At 43.2% G+C, this 25,311-nt stretch overlaps 1 protein-coding gene across 1 annotated transcript; it reads left to right on the top strand.

The window, feature by feature from the left end:
• The first annotated feature begins 1,271 nt into the window (after window positions 1–1,271).
• On the top strand, window positions 1,272–25,297 carry abcc6a (ATP-binding cassette, sub-family C (CFTR/MRP), member 6a). The gene is made up of 31 exons (XM_084555535.1): window positions 1,272–1,934; window positions 4,701–4,877; window positions 5,065–5,190; window positions 9,646–9,783; window positions 12,200–12,322; window positions 13,382–13,443; window positions 13,582–13,713; window positions 14,603–14,809; window positions 15,924–16,101; window positions 16,338–16,499; window positions 16,603–16,695; window positions 17,250–17,453; window positions 17,910–18,056; window positions 18,180–18,267; window positions 18,836–18,905; window positions 18,993–19,119; window positions 19,218–19,394; window positions 19,496–19,663; window positions 19,872–20,055; window positions 20,207–20,291; window positions 20,387–20,504; window positions 20,772–20,979; window positions 21,087–21,397; window positions 21,678–21,877; window positions 21,999–22,125; window positions 22,263–22,364; window positions 22,452–22,598; window positions 22,701–22,859; window positions 23,015–23,181; window positions 23,355–23,549; window positions 23,870–25,297. The coding sequence occupies exons 1-31, from the start codon at window positions 1,893–1,895 to the stop codon at window positions 23,976–23,978; spliced, it is 4,533 nt and encodes a 1,510-aa protein (XP_084411661.1). The 5' UTR covers window positions 1,272–1,892; the 3' UTR covers window positions 23,979–25,297.
• The last annotated feature ends 14 nt before the right edge of the window (window positions 25,298–25,311 follow it).

Raw genomic sequence — 25,311 nt, 5'->3', positions numbered from 1 at the left:
ACAGCTACATTACACTTTGTCACACTATTTTATCTTAATCCTAACTGGTCACCACTGAAGCCAGCAGGATAGGCCTTTTGGCCCTCTGACCACACATAAAAACACACCTAACACAAAATATTTATTCCTATCCAGTATTTTTTAACTATAATCATAGTTCCAGACTCTTTTTTTGTCGCCTCCAATTGCGCCATAAATGCGCCAAATGAATGTACATGTTACATAACTTGCATCTTGCACCAGAACCTACGTAGATGATGGGATGAGTAAAAAGCTCCTGTTTGTCTGGGGGAGAAACATAAAGCGATGACTCACTTTTAAAAGAATAATAATCTCATATTTGCACATGGCGAGACGCAGGGCCTGGTGGTCTGCCTCTCTGCCGAACTTTCCATGTTTCTTCTCTGCGGTGATGATGGCGGTGGTGTTAGTCCCAGGCAAGACGTTGTCATACTTTCCTGTGCAGCTGCTGTGCTGGAGTTTTCCCCCTACGTCTTGACCGGATTGACCAGCATCACGCCAGTCAGTGATTTTTTTCAGCAGACTACAAAGACCTGAGGACACGCACTCTTGTTTTTGTCCTTGTGGAGTGTATAAGAATATTTCTGGAGGTGGACTTTGCAGTATTTTTAATTTTACAACTTTATGTTAATGTGAGTATACCACATCAGCAGATCAACAGCCAAGTGCCCCTCATTTCCCTCAGTGTTCCAGTGTTCTTTAATACATATGACACTTTGAGACAAGGCAGTGCAATGATTTCACATTTTCCACTTACAGCGCAAGTCTCTGTCCAAAAAGATGACTAATTAACCGAATTCATCCTATTTTCTCACTATATCAGCAAGTTTTGCAATACTTGGAAATGCATGTGATGTTTTGCACAACCGACGCAGTTCTAAATGTTCCATTCAACAAAAGTAATCAATCACTGGGATGTGTCTAGACGGAGAAAGATCACTCTAAATAAATTTCATGGAATTTTAAAAAGAAGGCCTTTGTGATGAGTTGCTGCTAGTGTCAACTCGCAGAGGTGTCTATAGACAGAACACATGCTCACTGTTGGAGATACATATAAACTCGTGTCAGACAACTGTTCGCTAGTAGGGATCCTAATATCTTGGATTTATGATAAGTGGAGATCTTAAAACATGGAGTTTATCTGAGTGTGGCAATTTCAGTTTAAAAGATATGTCTACGGCACAAACAGACACTTTGTGGTCAGACGACTGGGTGTTTAGGATGTGGGGAAAAAGGGGGAGAAAAAAGGAGCCAGAAAGGAGGTAAGGGGCAGTGAGGGAAAATGGGAGGAGTGTGTCTGGGTGTGGGACTGTCATCCCATTGAGGGGAGTTGCTGTGGTGTTTTGATCGAAATCCAGCAGATGTGGGAGAGAAGAGAGGGGTGTGAGTGAGAGAGAGAGAGAGAGAGAGAGAGAGAGAGAGAGAGAGAGAGAGAGAGAAATATTTCCACCCACCCAGCAAGGAGACACACTCATAAACAGCAGGCAGACTGAGTAAGAGTCAGAAAGGCACAGAATCTCAGGCCAGCAGCAGTTCAAGCAGAGAGGCAGACAGAAACAGAGTTTCATTGAAAGAAGATGTTTTATTAAAGGGAAGGAAAAGTCACACACTCAAACACACACTAATAAACACAGACCGTGCCACCCAGACAGACAGACAGAGAGACGGACAGGCAGGAGAGAACTGGCTAAACTTGAGAAATACTACCATTAGAAAGAGAGAGAGAGTCCATTAGGACACACACACAGTGTACTCTTTCTCCCCCATCTCTCACACACGAACTCACACTGGTGCTGGTGCTGAGTGTGTGTGCAACCCAGAGTGAGGAGCAGGGCAGATCGACCTCAACAAGCGGAGCATCAAGCGAGTGGATGGATGCGTTTTGCAGACTCAGTGGCCTGGACCCTCTGTGGGTGAGTTTCTGATGTGTTCAGCGACCCTGCTGGATTCACATGTCTTTACTGAGTGTGTCGTTACACTTAAACCATATCTCCTTCAGTTATCAGGAGTTTGATGGGTATGTCACATCTGCATGTGTTTAATTTAGCTAATAATCATGTGTATCAGTTGCTAAAGATTAATATGAAAAGGTTGATGGATGAGCTGCTATTTGCATAGCACACTATTCATTTTTCACTTTCTGTCCAAAACTTTTCATTTCATTCTCAGAAGTTTTGGAATTTAGTCATAATTGCTATTAGCATTAGCCTTATTAGAATTCTGCCCTGACCTATTGGCCATTCATATTGGCATTTTCAGTCTGTTGCAAAATAATGTAATGAATGAGTTTTGGAAGGGGAGCTGGCATGTACCCAGCATTCTCATTTGCAGTCTTATGCATGAGAACACATAGCAATCTAATCCAGAGCAAATGTGAATGCCAGAGTTCATCTTGGGTGTTATGCTTACCATCACTCTGCTCTGTCATTCAGCACAATGGGATGCTGGAAGCCCGGAAACGCATCACACTAAGTGAAGTGCTGTTGCTGTAAATGCTTTTTAGTCTTGTATATTAGCAATCCACATTCTGAATCCCAACCTGAGAGTAGAAGAATGGCTGCGATCCAGCTGGAATCCCAGAATTACTGAATGGACCCGGCACCAGCGACATTTTACCTCCCCCTTCGTCCCCCTCTCTTTCGGTTTCTGGTTCTCATTACAGCTAATTTTTGCTTCTGCAAAACCTCAACAGCAACAGCCATCAAACCTTGTTGAGAAATTGAAAGTAAATCGTGCATCACCTTGTGCCGCCCTCTTTGCTACGAAACTTTCAGACATGCAGTGTTCCTGGCCGTGTCACATCCATCACAGCACAGAGGATGGTGAAACAGATGTTTTTGTCACATGTTGGCTTCAAAATATCTTCAGTTATTAACCTTTTACATACCTCTGAAATGCCGTCACTGCTGACTCACTGGTCACAGCCTGCCATAGAGAGTGGGATTAGTCTTTAATACTGGACGTACTGGACACAGTCCAGCTCAGCAGGGGAGGTCTGATCCAGAAACAAAAACCTAAAGCTTCTAGGGTGAACATATTTGAAAGGGGCCAATTTAAGCTAGCAGTGTATTTAGTTCCTTTCTTTTGAAATCAACCTGACCTGTAATTTCAGCAAGAAGACAAGGTGAAACTGAGAGTGATGGATGCTCTCTAAAATTACAGTGTCCATAGTTCATACATGCCACATACTCACATTAGGTCCACAGGGCATAGTCCATAGTTTTAAAAAAAAATCTCACAACTCAGTGCAAGAGTTCATTAATTTAACTCATTATTAGCACATTATTTGCATTGCAAGGGGTTATTAGTTTAGCAGATGGAGAGAATGTAAAAAGCGACATTCTGTGGTTTTGCAGTACAGTAAAAGTCTCTCTTTTCTACTTTCACATCACTGTGTGTGTCAGGTAAAAATAGACCCCTTGTAGCAGCAGTTGGCATCTTCAGATTTATTGCAACCGCTTCAGTGAAGGGTGAGAGACAGGATAAGCTCTGAGCAAAATGCACAAGAAAGAGCTTGGACGGGGTGTGACAGGTTGGAGTTCTTCATGAAAGTTCTCTGTTCATCCTCCTGCCACTGACCACAGGACTCAGAAGGGCCTGTGAAAGTAGCTTCCCACTCACTCCCTCCGAGGAGATTTATGACAGATTTTGGTGAATCAGGGCTCACAGAATCTGCTGGTTTACAGTGCACAATGGCGCGTCTCTTACATAACCATAACCGGCTTTGTTATGAAAATTTATATGGGAACATTTGTGACCGTGTGATGTGGCAAGCAAAGACGCACCAGGCCCAGTTTGAATTGAAACTAGTCGCATGCAGTCAGATAATGATTCAGACCCTTGAGGCTCCAGAGCTCCAAACAGTACAGGCTGACGGTAAACTTAAATTAATCACCCCTCGTGCCCTGAGCTGCAGCATCTATCTGTGTAAAGTTTGTCTCACCTGCGTGATTCATTCGCGGAGCTGTGTTACATAATGGTCCTGCAGCTGCCACCAATTGTGGCCACTCTACCTTATCCCATTTGGGAGTCTACCAGCGGGGCCAGACTACGCGGCCGAGTTAGAAGCTTTAACCCACTTCCTGTGGTAACTCCGCAGGGCAGTCTCGTTAGCACAGCCAGACGCCCTGCCCCTCATTAGGCCAGTGAGGTGATAAACAGGGGAAGCAAGACAACAACATGCCACTTAGCTCCCAGTGTTTCTTTAAAATAACCTATCCTGGTTCTACATCTGTTGCGTAATCTCCAGCTTTTGGCAGCATTTGTCCAACACACCTCGTCTGCATGGACTTTTATTGTTTATAGGCCTCATTATTAGTAAAGTCCTTGACCTCACAGTTTAATGTGTCAACAGCCACATTGTCCAGTGGGAAACAAACCAGAGACGTGGTCAGAAAAATCCCATAACTGACTCAGCTTTTTAGTAAAAGAAGGCCTCTTCCAGCTCACACTCTCTCAGGACTGGGCACTGACACATTTTCTGTTGACTTGCTGTGGTTTCACTCTCCACTGGCTTGAATGATGAAACGTAGGACCTGCACCAAGTCTGGATTCTCTGGACGTGGTCCTTGCCTTCTTGGTCTGTCAGATGATGAATACATTCTCACAGTTTGACCTCAGTTGCTGAATTTTAAGTGTGCTCTCATGACCTGAACTTTTGACTTTCTTATTTTCTGTAGGACTGGAACCGTACGTGGTACACGGCCAACCCAGACCTAACCCAGTGCTTCCAGAACACAGTGCTGGTGTGGGTCCCATGCATCTATCTGTGGCTGCTGGTCCCTTTTTACTGTCTTCATCTCTACTGCCATGACCGCGGACGCATTCAAATGTCCTGCCTGTGCACCGCCAAGATGGTGAGACCACACACACACACATACTTGCATGGCCTCGCTTTATTGTTTCAGCTTTTTCACACTGACAGAAAGAAGACACAAAAGCAAAAAAAAAAAAAAAGAAAAAAATTGATTTTCTCACGAATATGTTGTCAAATGTGGCCGTACGAGCACACTCATTCAGTTCGTCTCCACGTGTCCTGTTCAGGTGCTGGGTTTCCTGCTGGCCTCGTTTGGGTTTGTGGAGTTCTTCTATATCCTGCTGGAGAGGAGCCAAGAGATCCAACAGCACATGGTCTTCCTTCTCAGCCCCATCATACGCAGCATGACTGTGGTAAATACTGTGACTCTTTTTTGTAGAGTTTATTCACAACTCTATATCCATCCAAATCAGATACAGATAGTTGATTTGATGGTTTAGTAAGCTATAAAAACTATTAGAACTTGTCAGAACTTGACATATGGTACATCGAGGGTGGGAATGTCCCACCTTGAAAGATGATTCCAAATTATGCAACCTATTTCTCACTCACCTAATACACAACAGTAAGTGCTTGGTGTTTGTACTGCAAAACTAAGAGGAAAATAACAATTTATTTAAGTCCGTTTCACACAGTGTTTAACTCTAACCAGAAATCTCCATTCCTGATCGAGCTGCTTAAGGGTTAAATTGTAATGGCGCAATAAACGCTGAATGCAAATCAATGATGTAACTGTGTAATAGTTCAGCGAGTCCAGGATTTTCTATATAAAATGAGCCAGTGCAGCTGATTTATAGCTTAAGCTGCACATTTGGCATCCCCTCCAAGTTGCTCTGAGTAACAGAGACGTTTTGGGAATATTTCACCCTGCTGGCTCACATATCAATGTGCAAACACATGAAAGAACATATAGTGTAGCATGTTGGCAAGACACTGAGGTGCAAAGATGCATAACCAGGAATGGATTTATAGTGTTGCAGGCAATGTAAATATCACAGCACCCTGCAAACACAGCCTCTATTTAACATCAGTCATCGGGGTGCAGGGTACATATGTAATGACATCAGTTATTGTTTGATGGGGAGTCAGTGTTATATACGTATGTGTAAAGTTCCAATGCAATGAAATCGTGAAAGGTGCTTTGTCACTAACATATCATGTGTCACACACACACACACACACACACACACACACACACACACATATATATATATATATACCGTTTCAGATAATTTACACTGTAACATGAACTACCGAGTATTTTCCAAATTGTTGTTTTCCTCTCATCAAACCAGATTACAGGCCTGTCAGTCAGAAACACTGAGTCACTCATAAATGATAGCCAGACAGTCAGCACACTCAAGAGCTTTCTTCAAGTTATAGACTAGCTGATTGTTCGCCAGTTATCTGCTAGCATGAGTGGTGGATCTTCACGTGCTTTAGTGTAAACCAACATTTGACTTTCTTCCAGTTTTGGTTGTCTTTAAAAAAACACAAAGCCACCAAATACAAAGGAGATGACACACAATTGCACTCTATGTTAACCGTAATTACATAGAAAACTCTAGTCTTTATATAGTCTACAGGTGTAGTGTTGGGCTGGGAGTTTAGACGCCATTGTTCTGACCAAAACTATATTTAAAGTGCAGTGTGTTTAACTGCAACAGCTCAGTAGAAAGGAAGAAATGATAAATGACATAATATTCATCCAGTCTGCCTTTCAACACGGATCTGAGGTTTGGAAAAAAACAAACAATACACAAAATCCAATGTATGCACACCGATCACTGAAAAGAAACACAACTTGTGTAGATCGTTGCAAGACCATGTGCAGATTTATGTTTTCTGGGCAGGATCTGTTTCTCTCTTCCTTTCAGTCCTCTCGAATTACACCATTATGGCCTCCATGACCTGGATCTGGGCGTAGTGTAGGGTGGGCTACGTAACTTTATTTACAGAAGATAAGGGCTAGTATGCAATCATAGCAATGTTTTTCAGTGGACTTTGTTGATGGAAATGACCTACAATGCGTCTCAGAACATCGATCCCACTCATTTTGTGTAGATTTTAAATGACACTTAACTTGGATGAGTAGGCAAAAAAAGGAGGGCCGCTCGACATGGGTGGCATGGCAAGTTTAAAATGCTGTTTGTCTCGAGAAAGAGTGACATAAGAATCACAATGCAGTACCAAAGTGCACAATCTATGTAGGAGTGGTTACTCTGGTCCTATGAGTCTCTAAAGCTGACCTACAGTGCTGTATAGCTTTTCTTACAAAGCTTCCTCTCTCTGCAGCCCGCAAACAGGTCCTACTCAGTCTCCCCCTCTCCCCCCAAGTCAGACAGTTTTGCCCACCTGCGGTCTTTTCAGACTCCTGAGTAAATACCAGCACGTGTTTGCTTAAAAATAAACTGAGACGTCTCTTGTGTCGAGGGATACATCTCAAAAAGGGTCATTTTATTTTGAGGATATCATTTCTCACCCCAGGGGACCAGACAACAAGCATCTACTAAATCATACGAGGAGTATGCCACCAATCTTTTAATCTACTTGCCAGACTTATCTTCATTACAGGACAGGTTTTCTCTGTTGCTTGTAGCCACATACCACCACAAGTTCCCTGGGAAAGAAACACTGCGCTCTTGTTGCTCCGGCCAACTTGTTTTGTTGCCCTTCAACTCAAGTCGATGTATGGGAATGCTTTTGCCAGCCAGCCCATGAATGACTCACTACTGATGAAAAGTACACACGTAACACCAACTATAATTGGTAATACCATGACGTATAGCTCCAGTTCCGTCCCCAACCCTGCACACTTCCCATGTAATTATAAGGAAGGGTTTTGATTCAGGGCTCAGTCATGGAGTTAGTTCCACCCACTTGCTTCTGCAAACAGATGGCTGATGGTTAGCAGCAATATGGTGAGACAGAACGGAAGGGCAGGAATAGGAGGTACATTGCCTTCATATGCTGACCCTTGGGCAGCTTTATGTTCAGGTTTGGATTGGGGCTGATGCAGCCTCACGCATTTAGGAGCAAAAATACAAGTAGTCAAATTTGTGACAGTGGTTTGATACTGACTGACATACTGCAGTCAGATAGAAGGCTTAGGAACTTTGTGTTGAAATGTCTGTGAAGGCTCTTGTTCATCCAGGTCAAGGTATATACAAAATGCAAAGACTTGGTTGGTCTCCAAAAGACGTTTCACTATTCATCCAACTAGCTTCACCAGTTTGTAAAACAAAGCTAAAACTAATCTGCATCACAACTTACTGTGATGCAATGGCACTTGGGACTCCTGGGACACCCAAGGACCAAGGAACCCCACTGTGTGACAAACCATTATCAACCAAGATTAACTTAACTCTGTAGAATATTTTAGTTTCTTTCAGCAAATTGTTTACGAGCAGCGGTTTTCAGAGAAAAAAATAAATAAAAAATAGTTGTTAGTTGAGCATTTTGCAGTTGGTACAGACCAAATAAATATGTCATTAAGGAAAGTTTTGCTAACCAGGTAGCTGTGATATCTTTATAATGTCCTCTTTCTGTAACTGGATTGCTTCACCTAACAAGAAGAAAATAAGTCTAACAAGAGCTGCTCAGTTGTTTACGTAAAATTCTTGGACACTGATGCTCTTTGAGTTTGCATGTTGTCCTTGTTCACAAGCCCTCTATACTGTAGGTGTGTCCTTGGCTCCTGCATCCCAAAGACATTCAAGTCAGGTGGACCGCACACTCTAAATTCCCCATAGGTATGATTGTAAGTGCCTGTCTATTTGTATTCATTCTAGGATAGGATGGCTAGCTTCAAATGCAAAGCAAAAAAAGAAAAAAAACATGAATGAACAATGGAAGAACTTAATCTTGTCACTGCAACACGAACCCTGGATGTTGTTCATGTGTTTATATAAAGATGTTGGCCTCTTGGCCACCGTGCAGTTCTGTGTACAAATCTCCCTGTGGAGCACATCAGGTTGTTGATGCAAATAACTTACATAATTATAATTACCAGACCACTGGTTTATAACAGGACAGCAGTGTGGCTCATCCCAGAGTAACCAATGTGGTACTCATTATGAAACCTAAACCCACTTTCTCTTCACTCCGTGATGAGCTGGCATGACAAAGTGACGTCTCACTCGGCCAACCACTGAGTGAGGGACCAATTATAGCGGTTCACATGCAGATGCACGACTCCCTTGAGGAAAGACAGACAGCGGTGTCCAAACACTTATTTTTGAGAATAAATCACAGTATGGAAGTTGTTTTTTAGGAAACTATTTAACAACATGAAGCAATGTGTGAAGGGCATGCAGCATACCATACATGTGTCATTTTTCGTGGACAGGAAGTGAGCCAAATCACATTTGCGCCTGCAGTCAGGGAATTCCCAGAAGTTCTTTTTCAAAACCACCTTCAGCTGCATTAGATCAGACTAAATCTGATTATATCCTGTCCTGTTGAAAACATTGGCTTTATTTCTCTCCAGTTGAATTCAAGTAGAGTTGCACTGAATGACAACTTGGAAAGGAGACACCTGGAGCGCAACCTTCTGAACCGAAACATCACTACTACCTACCAATAAAAGCAAAACAGACAGTCATTTGTATGTAAATAATATTTTGCTTTACTTGGAAAGGACTTTCTCCTGTCCTAGCTGGGATCCATGTCATTCATCAACGTGGCATCACAGACTGGAGTTTCTGGCTCTCTGCTCTCTGGCTCTTGGACCGAGCTGCTTCCTCTCCTGTGCTGTAAGAACCGCACATGTGAGTTCGTAAATTGAGTGTTTCTGTCTCTCCGTCTAGATCCTGGTCTTGTGCATCATCCAGTTGGAAAGAATAAGAGGCTGCCGCTCCTCCATATTCCTCTTCCTGTTCTGGGTCTTGGCTGTTGTCTGTTCCTTGGTGCCACTCAGAGCTAAGATCCAGCTGGCAATGGATGAGGTATGTAGTAAACCTTTATTATTATTATTATTATTATTATTATTATTATGTAATACTCTACCAAAGGGTTAAATCTAAGTATCATCACTGTGCTTTTTGTATCTACACGTGATGGAATCATTGCAAGCATCCAAAAAGTATCCCTTTTAAACCAAAAGACAGCAATAAGTTGCATCCAAAGTGAATCTGCGTTTGTGTCAGGTCTGAACTCGGTGACCCTGCAGTGTCAAAACCTTGTGCAGGAGTATCTAATCAGGTCTACTCCCACCCAAAGTCTAGACACAAGACTCCCGCAGCACAGCTTGAGATATACCCTGTGTCAGCACAGCGTTTCTATTTCATCCCCCAATTTAAACCAAGGTAACCTAAAGTTAACACAATGTGTTGGAGGATGACACTGCCAATTCTGGTCAAGCCTGTGTGTGTTTAAGTTTTCCTCTTCCCCCTGTGTCTCCCATCAGACATTGCAATCATTGTTGAATGGGTGTAAGTTTGTATTTAAGCGCACGCAGCCATGGGGCAGTCGCATTTGCATTTCTATAAAAACACACACACACACGCATCCATATTTCTGTTTTATCGTTCCCAGCGTGACATTCCCACACTGCTTGGGGGGAAAGTAATGATGGCCCTGGGATAAATGCTGGTGAGACATGGCAGCCCAGGGTCAGACCAGAGGAACGTCAGCGCTGTGTTTATGGGCCTACACGGCTATAAACACAGCCAGATGGATATCTATGCATCCACACATAATGCAAAGCCATCTACAGTTCAGACCCAGATGTTTTCTTTTCATACAACCGCACGTGTGCACATAGGATGCACACGTGACGACCCGCATACTTCTCCTCCATACATACGTTATTTTAGGACTTGCTGGATTCTATTCATCAGTTTCTTTTCGTTTTCTTGAAACTATCCAGCCACAACGTCAGCCCCAAAAACATCTTTAATTACTCAGGAAGTTGTTTTCTAATGACATTAAATGATTTGCTTCGTATTTAGAGAAGATGGAGCCAAACTTTTATTCGGCTCCTTCTTCACCACACCATAAAACTAATGAGAATAAAAAGGAAGTGATCACTGGCTTTTGCTCAGGTACTTCTGTTTAAAGGAACTATTACATTTCAGCAAAATATGCTTACTTGAATCCTTTCTTCCTTATAAGACTCAGAACTCAGACTGGTAATAATCATATATCTATATGTATACAGTATATATGAAGCTTCAACTAGCAAAAAGAAGACAGTAAATAGAGATGCAAACTGTCTTTTATAGCACTGGATCCTTAGCACTTTCCTTATTTTTATCTTCCTTACCCCATTCATAGTAATCACTTTAGTTTCCTAAAATAGAACCACAAACCATTATCTCTCCACTTACAGCATTTTGCATGTTGACGATACATTGTTGTTGCGTTTACTGCCATTCACCCATTTTCATATTGCACTGACACAACGTTTACAAAGAAAGTGTCTAATTCACATCGCAGTGCTTATGGCTCAAGTTGACAGAGTTCATGTTTGTTGACCCTCGGCCATTCTTAGCCGCATGACCTACATTTCTACCACCCACTCTCGACCATCCTGACCCTGTTTTTCTCTGTGTGGCCGGATCCATTGGGCCCCTTCGAATCTGCTTTCTGGGCGCACTTCTCGGAGAAAATTGTTTTACTGTTTACCATGGCTCAGGCTTCCATGAATACCCATACTGCTGCACGACAGGCTTGCTGTGGCAGTGGTGCTGGCCAAGTAGTAAACAATGCCCATGCCAGAACCCACAGTTTTCTGTATGTCAAGAATAACATGCAAGCCCCAGATTTCACAAAAGTCTCTGAATGGTTAATATTGCAGCTGTTCCTTTGATTGAAAGTAAGGGTGCTGGTTTGTAAAACCACAATCTCCCTATTTCCAGATACGGGCTCTTAGCGTGACTGAGAGGCAGCTTTAACTATCGCTTCATTTATATAAAGTACACCATTAAAGACTCTTGGTTTTCGCCCTGATTTAGCTTAAAGGACCAAAATATTCTTTATTGTTGGTGTATAAACCATATCCTCTGCTATACAATGTTTAAGCATTGGGAAAGCCCTATAATGATTTTCTGGCTGTTATGAAGCTTCACACAAAGCCACAGTGACGATAAAAGATGCAGTATACGACAGGATGTTGTGTGATGATGTTGAAAGACACAAAACAACAAAAGCACATTCTAATCCTATTGAAAACGTATGTTTTCATGTAACAACAATGTTATTTTTCTGTGGCTTGTGTTTTACAGCCACAAAACCCAATTTATTGCGTCCCTTGTTAAAAATAAGACTGACTTCCATGGTATTATGGGACTTGCTTGAAACAAACAAACTCAAGGAACAGAGACTCTGGTCTTTTTCAGCCCTCTGTGTTTTGTTCCACAGGGCATCGCCTCCGATATTGTCCGATACCTCGCCTTCTTCTCCTACTTCACCATCCAGTTGGCCCAGCTCTTCCTGTGCTGTTTTGCGGACCAGCCTCCAGAGGGAAAAAACATCTTGGAAAAGGTAGGCAGAGGAGAATGTATCCCACTTCCGTCAAAAAAACGTCAGCTCCGATCCAGTGCCCACGAAAGAAAATGCCTAAGCAGCTATCTTGTGGTTTTCAAGTCTTGTTGTCATGACACGTTTCCCTTTTGGAGGTAATGATGTGATTCACCTCCTCCCTCCTTCCTCTCTCACTTCACCACTTTTGCTTCCTATGTGAACAAACGTGTGTGTGTGTTTGCCACTGTTCTCCTGCATACCTTCAACACGACTCATTTGTGCGATAACATCCTGAGACACGAATCTCACTATGCAATCAAACATGAGCTTGGCTAAGCTTTTTTCGAGTTAAATTTAGCGTGACGGTTCGGGGCAGCTGACAGGTGAATGAAAATGAGCTCCTAATCAATCAAGCAGACATGTGATGTAATATTTCCCTGGTGATAAACAATCAAAATAGCTGGAAAAGTCCCTAACAAACTCTTGGCTGGCGGTGAGGAGGCTGAGGGTGCAGAAGCCACAGTCTGGCGTGGTGGACACACCCATTGGTGTGTCCTCTTCTTTTTCCTCCACCTCCTCCTCCTCTCCGCCCCACGCTCTGGTTAGAGTTACTCACAGGAAGAGCGGAAGTGAGGGGAACAAGAGTAAGAGTGCTAGGAGCGAAGAGGGCAAACACCCTGGTGAGGGGGTGGCAGGGTGGAGGAGATGCCATTATGTATGCGTGAGAGGACAGGCTTTCTATGTCTGCGTATGTGTGTGTGTCCACTTGTTGGACGGTGTGTGATGACATATTTCCGCTCTGTCTGCACCAGACCTCTAAACGTCATCTTCACCCGGCGCTAACACTAAACTCTATTTATGCTGTCCTGTGGAAGTTCATGGCCTCTGCTCCCCACAATGGACCACCTGAGTGTATAGAGTTGTTTACACACATTTGGGTTGCTAAACAAACCCCTCACAAGTACACCATTTAACCATCAACCTACGCCATCGGCGAGGCCGTATATTCCTCCAAAGACATTAAGTGGTGAGAGATTTACTGGCAAAACAACACTGAGTCTGGTCTTTAATCTGTTGCAGAATCCCTGTCCCGTGAAAGATGCCTCTTTCCTGTCTAAGATACTCTTCTGGTGGTTCACTGGGTAAGATGGTTCTTTGCAACCCATTCATTTCTAGGCCTACGCTGACTCACTGCAGCAACAGTTTGGGCTTGTTTACAATAATATGTGCTTTTTGTCAACAATCGTGTGTGTGAATCATGTCCTGTGCTGCCTCCTCAGGCTTGTTGTGAAGGGCTATCGCACTCCGCTGGAGGCAGAGGATCTGTGGACCCTGAGGGAGGAGGACACGTCACAGAAGATTATCTCTGAGCTGCAGCAGGACTGGACAGCTGAATGTGCCAAAATTCAGAAGTGAGAATCGTTTCTAAATAATAAACCGACAACTGAATTGGTTTCTCCAGTAGTTTAGTACTGCAATGCACTTTGCATATGCTATCGTTCAGTCTCTATGATGGTTAATGTTCCAAAAACACAGGATCACATTATCCTCATTCTGTGATGCAGACTTTGAATTTTTAGTTTTACTTTAATCTTAACATTCTAAAACACATTATACGAGTTTCATTCTCTGGATGAGTTGTGCTGCTGGGAATTGCCTCTTTAAAGCCTCCTGTGTTTGACTCACTTTTCCTGCGCATTAGCCAGAAGTTGCATGAACCCGCAGTAGAAGACACAAGGAGACAACATGTGCAGGACGGGTTGTCTTTCAAGTTCCTTCTGGTTCATTTGGCTTGCTATTTTGACACAGGCAGTGATTCACCGTACTGCTCTCCCTATTGTCATAGCTTAACATCCAAAGAATCAATTCCATTTTATTGCAGTGTGGTCAAACATCCACATGCTGCCGGTTGAATTAATGACCCAAGCAGAGCATGACTTAGCTATGACTGTGGTAAATTTAAATTCAACATGTCTCATCCTCACTGGCATTTTGGGCTAAAAATAGGCCCTTAGGAGTCCCTTGAGGACATGCAGCGCCACAATGTCAAGACAAGATCCCTCTGCCATTTTCAAAGCTTGTTAACATAATCCAGTGCTTTGAAAAGCAGTTGTTAAGTCTAATAATTTTGTCAGCAAATAATGCTTTTCACAGCTGCTGGCAAATTGAGTCCATCAGGGATGGCACGAATGACTACAGTCTGTGTTACATTAAAGACTTGAAAGCTGCCTGCACCATGTTAGTACTTCTCTGACACACATTTCTCTTCTGTAACTTTATGCGTTTTTCTCTCTCTGGCAGGCAGGAAAAAGCTTTAGCGTCGGGTGTGGCGTTGGGGAGCAGACTGCCAGACCAGGCTCAGCTCCTCAGAAAGCTGCAGAAGGAGCAAAGCTCTGGTTTCTTCCTGCTCAGGACGCTGGCACGCAAGTTCGGTCCATATTTCCTGACCGGCACCCTGTGTATCATATTCCATGATGCCTTCATGTTTGCCATTCCTCAGGTGCTGAGGTAAGACTTATCAAAGAGTGCACCAAAACCCCCAAATCTGATTTTATCACCAAGACAATCTGGTATTTTTGTCATGCCCTAAAATCACAGATGTGAACAGTCTGCATGGAGACAGGAAAAAGTTTTGATTGCAAGAAATTCTCAGTGCATAAAATGAATATAAGAAAATTACTTGGAGCAAGTAAACATGTCAGTATATCTGGATGGAGATACTGTTGTTGAGTTTGTCGAATATAACTTTTTCACTGCCTGGAGTCTCCACAAACCAAATGGCATCGAGTGCACTGTATTAAGGAAAGCTGCAGCCAGACCTTTCCAAACCGCAGCTCAGACTTAAATTACCTGGATTCTGTACAGTCTAGGCTAGAGTAGAATTTACTTTTATTGTGTCCACTTCACTTTTCAGATTTATGTGAAAGGCGTTTCATGTTCCAATTATGATAAACAGTGAACAAAAATACTGCAGTCTAAAATACCCAGTCTGAAATAGATAGATAGATAGATAGATAGATAGATAGATAGATAGATTTCAGTAATTTATTACTCTAACAACCGAACAACAACAGAAGCTGGCAGCGGTAAAAGCAGGTCATAGCTGATCCGTCACCCGCCGCACCAGCCCACCAGTCAGACTGGAATGTTGTTGTTCATGCACAGCACAGAACCAGTGGAAGTGTTAATTACGGTCATGAAGCTGTGAGCAAGAAAAGTAGACGAGACCACAGGCCTCTGTTGCTCCAGCAAGGAGGACAGGCAGCGAGGGAGAGGAGGCTCTAAATGGCAGAAATGCTGTCGGACCACAATAAGGGAGCCGCTGGCCAAGTGTGAGGGCAGCCCGGCCACAGGCTGAGCTCTGTTGTGCAACCGGAGCTACTTTATGTGGACCAGACCGCCAGCGGCCACAGCAGCGCTCAAGGCCATTGGTCCAAGGCACACAATGAAAGTCAGATAACACCAGATTGAATGAAAAAAAACACGTGTTGACGGAGCTAAAACTGTCTTCGCTTTGAATGATTCACTACTTTTCAGGAAAATATAGAAGTTAAGCTCCGACAAAACTTTTTTACGCGTGCAACACTGAACACTAAGCATTCATGTTCTACTCCCCCCTTAGTCTTCTCCTGGGTTTCATGCGAGATGAAGATGCTCCCTTGTGGAAAGGCTACTTCTACGCCACTCTCATGTTCCTGCTCTCTTGCCTCCAGTCCCTCTTCAACCATCAGTACATGTACACTTGCTTCACAGTGGGAATGAGGGTGAAGACAGCGGTTATGGGCTTGGTCTACAGGAAGGTGGGTGAATCTGTATCAGCAGACATGTAGCCACGAACTGCTAGACACAACATATTTCATGTCTTAAATGTGGAAAACAAAAGCTTTCTCTTCTTCCAGCCTGGAAAACAGGTCACAGTGTATGATTAACAACTTTTACCTAAGATGAATGATTGTGTGAAGTCTTTGTGACCGCATGAAATTATATTGTACACACCGTATTGAGGGCTAAAATGTCTCCTTTGTTGTCAACACAGTCTTTGGTGATAAACAGCGCTGCCAGGAGGACTTGCACTGTGGGAGAGATTGTGAATCTGGTCTCAGCAGACACTCAGAAGCTCATGGATTTTGTGGTGTACTTCAACGCTGTCTGGCTGGCTCCTATTGAGATTGCTCTTTGTCTCTTCTTCCTCTGGCAGGTATGTCAAAGTCTAGTGTTTTCACAATGCCTCCCATTCATGCACAAATGCAGTTTAACCGACACATTGTTAACCTCTCTTCTTTCTTTTTTTTTTTTTACAGCATCTCGGTCCATCAGCTTTGGCAGGAATTGCCACCATCATTCTCATTTTCCCACTCAACGGTTTCATTGCGAAGAAAAGGAGCAAGTTGCAGGTAAAAGCTGTTACAGGAATCCTTCTCACTTTCGCTCCCGTAGCCCAGACATCTGGCATGTCAGGTCAGGGATGCCACAGATGGTTTAGATAGTGGCTGAAGAGCTGTGTGGGTGTTTGGCCTGGATGGTACATTCTCGCTTGTCCTTTTGATGTCTGGCCCGTATAATGTGTTTGAAAAACAATGACAGGAAAGGGTGGGCAGTAGGAAGACATAATTTTTCATTTCTTTGGAAAAACAACAGACGGTTCTGTAAATTTGGATGCCAGTTTAATCGAACTTAGTCTTGAATGCAGTGACCGCATTCCTGGTCCTTTGTTGTTTCCTTGTAATAAAAATCACTAAAATGTAACGAGCAATAAATTCTTACTGAATTATACAAGTTCTATGATGTTCAGGAAAACTACTACAGCTGTAATGAAAGCAGACTCACCCATGTTCACACATACATGTATTTGCTTTGGTCTGGTAATTGTCCGTCCGCTGCGCCCCAGCTTCAGCTTAGCTTGTTTTTCAAACAATAAAAAGTAAAAACCGTTCTGTCTGGTCAACAGGAGATCCAAATGAAGTTCATGGATGGCCGCATCAGACTGATGAATGAGATCTTGAATGGAATAAAGATCTTGAAGTTTTATGCCTGGGAGAAGGCCTTCCTGGAGCAGGTTCTGGGCTACAGAGAAAAGGAGCTCAAGGCCTTGAAGAAGTCTCAGATTCTTTATTCCATCTCTATTGCGTCCTTTAACTCCTCCTCTTTCTTGGTAAGAACTCAATTTTAGCAGACATGGCAATGGCAATTCATCCAGCATGTTTCACTATAAAACATATGCCACCTTCATTGTGGTACAAGGAGAAAGTTCAAGACGTAATCAAATCATTAGGATTCATCCTCAAAGGATTCTCAACACCCAACAATCCCATTCAGTGACATTGTTATCCCAAGAAGAAAATTGAGTTTGACAGTCTGATTTGAAAGATTCATGTTTCCGGTAGGAAGAAATAGGCGTGAGCGCCACATAACTGGCAGGGTAGAGAAGTCAGAAAGTATTCACTAATGCATTGCTGGTTTGTCTTTTTGTGGAATACTGTATATTGACATTTAAAAAGATCCAAGGGCAATGCCAGCCTTGTTCTTAGAGTTGTGTGTGCATAAAGATCATTCATCATACAACTTGCTGCTTGTGTAAGTAACATTTTGTGCTTCTCTTCCACCCAAGATTGCCTTCGCCATGTTTGGAGTCTACGTGATGATCGATGACAGAAATGTCCTGGACGCACAGAAAGTGTTTGTCTCCATGGCACTAATCAACATCCTGAAGACCCCACTTAGTCAGCTTCCATTCGCAATAAGCGTAACCATGCAGGTAGGTCTCTTTTTAGTACCCACAACTGCTCTAAAATGTCCATCCGTGGTGGACTGATGGGGAATATTTTTATGGAGCCATGTGATGAATATAGGACATTTGACTAATCACTGACTATTTCAGGCTGTAGTTTCACTGAGACGTCTCGGAAAGTACCTGTGCTCAGAGGAACTTAAAGTGGACGATGTCTCAAAGGCTCCATTGAGCTCCGGTAAGAACTCCACCCATATATAAGCTATTACACTGAATAAATGAACTACAAGAATACTACGCTATTTAATTCCTCTCATTTCCATGATTTGGTTCCCAAACTGTCTGAAATCATAGGCTGTCATAATCAATATAAGCCGCCCACAAGATGTTGTTGTTTATAACTGTGGAGTACCGCAACCTTGTATGGATCATATGCACTGTCACTTCCTGGGTCCCGGGCTGACTGGTAGACAGGGTAATTATAGGATGTTCGCATTTAGTGGTTGAACGTAAATCACAGCATGAATTCAGACATATGATTCATAGTGAAATAAAAAAATACACTGCACTCCTCTGTTTGTAATCTGTCAACACTTCCTAAGACAGCGTATGAAAGGCAACAGCTATGGAATTTGTATGATTAAGCAAATTCACTTGTAATTACGCCCACACTGCACCCTGACGAGTCACATCAAGGGAAACTTTGTTTTGAAAGTTTATTTGTCCTCCATGTTGAAAGAATGCATCCTTTGCTATTGCTCATTGCAGGTTTTGATAATTTTGTTGGATCTTTCTATTTTTTTTAGAGGGGGAAGACGTTGTCATAGAAAATGGGACCTTTAGTTGGTCTGCAGAGGCCCCTCCATGTCTCAAACGGTATGTGTTAAAAAAAACTGAAAATAACCTTCAGTCTTTAGATTACCGTAGGAAGACTAACAGGACGATACACTTCTTTGTTGACAGAATCGACTTTCATGTGCCACGAGGTTCCCTTGTTGCTGTGGTTGGGCATGTAGGCAGTGGAAAGTCCTCTTTGTTGTCGGCCATACTCGGGGAAACAGAGAAAAGAAGTGGTCAAGTTACCGTCAAGGTACTGAGCTTATGTTCCATGTGCAAGATCTATTCATAGTCTGTGGCTTACATTTAATAAATATTGATATTCTGTCTTTTAACTGCGTGTCTTCACAGGGTTCTCTGGCGTACGTGCCCCAGCAGGCCTGGATCCAGAACGCCACAGTCCAGGACAACATCATATTTGGCCGAGAAAAGATGAAAACATGGTACCACCGCGTGCTGGAGGCCTGTGCCCTGCTGCCCGACCTGGACATCTTGCCAGCTGGAGATGCAACAGAAATTGGAGAGAAGGTTGGAAACACTTAAAAACAGAGACCTGGGCTTTTGTTGTTGTCTTGTCTCCACATTTTCTGAGTGGTTTCTTTAATGTCTTGATTATTTTCTCCATGCAGGGACTGAACCTCTCAGGTGGGCAGAAGCAGAGGGTGAGTCTGGCCAGGGCTGTCTACAGAAAGGCTGATGTGTACCTGCTGGATGATCCGCTGTCTGCTGTTGATGCACATGTGGGTCAGCACATCTTTGACAAAGTCATTGGTCCAAAAGGAGTCCTTAGAGACAAGGTAATAAAACAGTTCAGTTCAGTTCAGCTAAATAGAGCCAGAGCACGTTTTTACAACACCTAAACCGCCTACAAACACATGCTGTCGGCTATTGTTACCATAATAAGGAAACCACCACTTTGCTGACACATTTTTTTAAGTAAGCCTCAATTTAGTGTTGGATTGTGCTTACAGACTATTTTTCTGACTTGTGCGGCTTGCTTTACAGACCCGCATCCTGGTCACCCATGGGACGAGCTTCCTGCCGCAGGCTGACCTCATCCTCGTCCTGGTAGATGGCGAAATCACAGAGAGTGGCTCCTACCAGGAGCTCCTCAGCCGCCATGGTGCCTTTGCTGACTTCATCCACACCTTTGCAAGCACGGAGCGAAAAGAAAGCGCCATACAGAGAGGTGCAGAAACATTTCAGAAATAAACATTCCTCTTTTTTATTAGTTTTGGTCTCTTTATTATTTTGATTTTGTCTAAGGATACATATGTTGTATGTTGAGTGCATTGTAAAGAGCACCCACTAATAACAAGGAATGCATTCTTTACATGTAGCTGGTTCCCGGAGGTCCAATGCTCGTCTCAGCATGGTTGATTTCATGCCATTCTCCAGGGACCTGTCACAAGAACAGCTCATTGGGTATGTAAACAAACATGTAGAACTGTCATAAAGATGTTTGGAATTCCAATTATCTTTTTTAAGAGACTGACCTCTGACCTTTCCATATTCTCCAGGGGCGACACCACTAACACCAACCTACAGAATATGGAGCCTGTGTCTGAAACAGACCAGGAGCAGGTACCAGAGGATTTGGGCAAGCTGACTGAGGTCGATAAGGCACGCACTGGAAGAGTAAGTCCTGCCCTGCACTGATAGCATTTAAGAAATAAAGCGCCAGGTATTTTCCTCAAAGGTGCGAGACAAAAAACCAAAACTAAGCCAAAAGTAAACATTAGACATTAGACTGTTGCATACTGGTTTGAAAGCTAAAGAAGTAAATGTTTGCACTGTGTCAAAGCCGACAAACATAGTGACTGTACACATGTAAAAATATAAAAAATTGGTGACACAAATACAGCTCTGTAATTCCTTGGTTCTTTTTGTGATGTTCTACAACAGGTGAGACTGGAGATGTACAAGAAGTACTTCAAGACCATCGGCCTGGCCATCATCATTCCCATCGTCTTCCTGTACGCCTTTCAGCAGGGTGCCTCCCTTGCCTACAACTACTGGCTCAGCATGTGGGCCGACGATCCTGTTATTAACGGCACCCAGATTGACACAGACCTGAAACTGACTGTCTTTGGGGCTCTGGGCTTTGTACAAGGTCAGTTCTGCAAACCCTCATGAACTAACACTTGAACAAACTTTTGAAGAGTTGACACTGGGCTGATAATACTCTAGTCTGATTGAACATCTCTCCCCTCTCTTCAGGCGTTGCTATTTTTGGTACAACCGTGGCTATCTCCATCTGCGGCATCATCGCCTCCCGCCACTTGCACATGGACCTGCTGATCAACGTGCTGCGTTCTCCAATGTCGTTTTTTGAACGCACCCCCAGTGGCAACCTCCTGAACCGCTTCGCCAAGGAGATCGATGCCATTGACTGCATGGTCCCCGAAGGCTTGAAGATGATGCTGAGCTATGTCTTTAAACTCATGGAGGTCTGCATCATTGTGCTGATGGCGACACCTTTTGCAGCTGTGATCATCCTGCCTCTTGCTTTCCTCTACGCCTTTGTCCAGGTATAATATGAACCCACAGCTTTGATCTTCAGTTTTTTTTTATTTGAGATCACTCTATTGAATGTGGCATAGCGAGAACTGGGTTCCATTACTCTGTGTTATTGGAAAGCTCTGCGCTCCAAAACCAACCCTGCTGATTTTGCCGTCCACTTGTATTTTGTTCCCCACCTGCTGACATAGATGTTACACACATTCACTAGGAATTACGGGAAAGCCCTCAGCGCTGCCTCTTGTTTCCCTCGTTTAAGCCTGCATTTTTCTTTTCCACTGTGGGCCACAGAGCTTCTACGTCGCCACATCCTGTCAGCTGCGCAGACTGGAAGCTGTGAGCCGCTCGCCCATCTACACCCACTTCAACGAGACGGTGCAGGGCGCCAGCGTCATCCGGGCCTTCGGAGAGCAGTCCAGGTTCATCCTGCAGGCTAATAAGAGAGTCGACTTCAATCAGACGTCCTACTTCCCTAGATTTGTGGCCACCCGGTGAGTTGATATGTGATGAGGGGGTGAGGGAAGTTGCTTAGCTGAATGACCTCTGGGCTTAGCGGTTAGGACACATATTGGAATTTGCCTGCCCACAACTAAATCGCCGTTACATCTGCAGGTGGCTGGCAGTGAATCTGGAGTTTGTCGGTAATGGTGTGGTATTAGCTGCTGCCATACTCTCCGTGATGGGAAAAAGCACCCTGAGCCCAGGCATTGTTGGTTTAGCTGTGTCACACTCCCTCCAGGTAAGAGGCTCAACACACACTCAATCACACAGTAAACACAATAAGAACTTATGCATTAGTTTGTCAATCAACAATTGCATTTCTAGTTTAGGAATTACAATTATTTACAGTTAACCTCACTGCACTGGATATTGCAGGTAACTGGAATCCTGAGCTGGATTGTGCGATCTTGGACCGATGTGGAGAACAACATTGTTTCTGTGGAGAGAGTCAACGAGTATGCTGACACAGCTAAAGAGGTTCGTGTACGCCCCCACACACACGCAGCCTCGTACTGGAGAAACCTTTTGTGTTCTCTATTCATTCTTTCTTATCACTTCATGCAGGCTAGTTGGAGTATAGAGGGCAGCTCCTTGCCCCTGGCTTGGCCCCAGAAAGGCACCATAGAGTTCCAGGACTACGGGCTGCAGTACCGTAAAGGCCTTGAGTTGGCTCTGAAAGGCATTACCTTGAATATTAACGAAAGAGAGAAGGTGATTCATCTCGTTTGATCTAAAATAATATTTACAATTTTCCCCAATTTTCAACCCTTTGTAGAGTGATCTCATCCGTGAATTCCTTGTTTTGAATTCTAGGTGGGCATTGTGGGCAGAACCGGAGCTGGAAAGTCCTCCCTTGCCCTGGGAATCTTCAGGGTCTTAGAGGCCGCAAAGGGAAAGATCTTCATAGATGGAGTCAACATCGCTGACATTGGACTCCATGACCTCAGATCACGCATTACTATCATTCCTCAGGTACAACAGTTGTGAAAACAGAAGCAAGGTTCTGGTATTCATTGCATAAACTGTTTTCAGTCCTTGTCCAGCATAGTATGAATTATTCAACATTGTAATATTGTTGTTACTAACCTGGACAACTGATGAATAACATCTGCACTTCTCTCCCTAAGGATCCTGTGCTGTTCTCAGGCTCCCTGCGAATGAACCTCGACCCGTTTGATACCTACACAGATGAGGAGGTGTGGAGTTCACTGGAGCTGGCTCACCTCAAAAACTTTGTGTCCAATCTGCCTGACAAACTCAACCATGAATGCTCAGAGGGAGGAGAAAATCTCAGGTACATAAGAGTACATTGATATGACACGTTGCAGTGCAGATAAAGAACGACTGGCCATTGTTTTGAGTAGTCTGTCTCCAAGTGAATTATTACAAAGATACCTGCACATATTTGGATACATATTTGTCTGGTATGTGATTCTGTCCCTCCATTCGTCCTCCCTGTGTGTGTAGTCTGGGTCAGCGTCAGCTCGTGTGCCTTGCCAGGGCTTTGCTGAGGAAAACCAAGATTCTGGTTTTGGACGAGGCAACGGCTGCTGTGGACCTGGAGACGGACACACTCATCCAGTCAACAATCCGCACACAGTTTGAGGACTGCACTGTTCTCACCATTGCCCACCGCCTTAACACCATCATGGACTACACCAGGTACATTACTGCTAAGCGTTCACTTACAGTTTGAGTAATTTATTTTAGCTATCACTGCATCAAATCACTGTAACATGAAAACCTTTGGACCTTTCTACTGCTGATCAAGCAATATAAGCCATGAAAAATAATAATAATATAATTTTCTCCAAAAAATGTGTTCTTTCACTAATCTAATAAAAAATTTTTAAAAAACATGTATCACCTTCCCAGTTACAGACTTGGACACCCAGTGCCCCACAGCTTTATTACAGATGTGTAAGTTGTAAAGTGAAACGCTGAACCTAAACGCTTGTCCCTCCTTTTCTGGTCCTTCACAGAGTGATCGTCATGGACAGAGGCCACATTTGTGAGATGGACTCTCCAGCCAATCTCATCTCACAGCGCGGGCAGTTCTACCGAATGTGCCGGGAAGCTGGTCTGGTCTAGGTCTTTGTCGGGCCTCGTAGCCTGGAACTGATGACCTGGTGTAGAGGTGTGGCACCTTATTTCTATGGCTCTCCAACACATATTGAATCGGGCCATTCCAAGCTTTGTGGCAGCTCAAAACGCCTCTCTGCAAGGGCATTGTCAAAGAATCTCAAGAGCAGCTGCTGATGCAGTCCCTACAGTATTTGTTGCTTTTTAAAACACACAGACACGCTGTCCAGAGTCAGGAAAAAGACATTGTTAACCTCACATGATGAACATTCACATGAAAGCTAGAGCTGATTGTTGGGGAGTCTCCAAGCTATAAATCTTGTACATAGAATGGTGGGGTCTGTTTATTCCATGAAAGGATGAAGTCAAAGGCTGGAATGAAAGAGCACCACCAATCTTAACGATTTTCATTCTCTTTAAGGATGAGAACTATATTATTTTTGTAGTTTTGTAAGTCTTTATAAAGCACATGAAATATATTTTTGATGTTGTCTCAGGCTTAAACATGGATGTTTACTCATTTTTTTTTTGCCTTTGTATACAGAAAAGGGGCAATTTTGTAATTGTAAAGTGATTGAAATATATTTTGTCTTCTTGTACCAGAAAGTGGGACAGGAAATATTCTGACACACTAACCTTCACAAGGTTCATGCTGGCAAAAGCAGAGGAAGTGGGGTTTTTCACAGCCTTAAAAATCCAAGCTTGAAGCAACCAATTTTGGAGTTTTTATATGTCAGGGTAACAGAGGAAAACATTGAAGTGAGCCAAGACATTAGCAATCGTCCAACTATGTTGTGGCTGTTGTTTATTTCTGTCAAAGTAAACACATAAAGAAGTCAATAGAGACCTTTTTGGTCAGATTTAACCTGACACCGGTAGTGAAAACCACCACGAATGAAGAGAATGCCTCTTCAAAACAATGGTGATAAATCTTTGTGTGACTGTCCCTCAGCCATGACCACACAGACTCAGGCCATGCACAGAGGGGATAAAACATCTGTATTGTTCTTAAGGTGCTGACATGACAAACTGTAAATAGTTCTTGTTGACCTCTACTCTCAATTCAAAGAAAGAACCCTATGAACTTTTCCAAGAGAAGAAGCATTTGCTGTTTTTGTCTTACTGGTTTAGACAATATATTCTAAGGAGAACCCCAAGCGTTTATTTATGTCATATGACAAAGTATATTAAGTGTCCTTAAAGTTCTGAGGATTATATTATATTTATACTTTTTATAACAAGCTTGATCATTTTTCACTGACCTTTTACTGTTAATGTACTGTCTTGTTCCATACATCATGCTGGACAATAAAATTCATTTGAATCTATGGTTATGTTTGGT

The sequence above is a fragment of the Chelon labrosus genome (genome assembly GCF_963514085.1).
Source record: "Chelon labrosus genome assembly, chromosome: 2".
NCBI lineage: Eukaryota > Metazoa > Chordata > Actinopteri > Mugiliformes > Mugilidae > Chelon > Chelon labrosus.
This window is presented reverse-complemented; position numbering and strand designations above follow the sequence as displayed.

Excerpts from the sequence above, each read along its gene's own strand:
- abcc6a (XM_084555535.1), top strand. The coding sequence starts at position 1,893 with ATGGATGCGTTTTGCAGACTCAGTGGCCTGGACCCTCTGTGG. Across the intron at positions 13,444-13,581 it reads CTCTTCTGGTGGTTCACTGG|GCTTGTTGTGAAGGGCTATC; the intron begins GTAAGATGGTTC and ends CTGCCTCCTCAG. Across the intron at positions 17,454-17,909 it reads TTAACTCCTCCTCTTTCTTG|ATTGCCTTCGCCATGTTTGG; the intron begins GTAAGAACTCAA and ends CTTCCACCCAAG.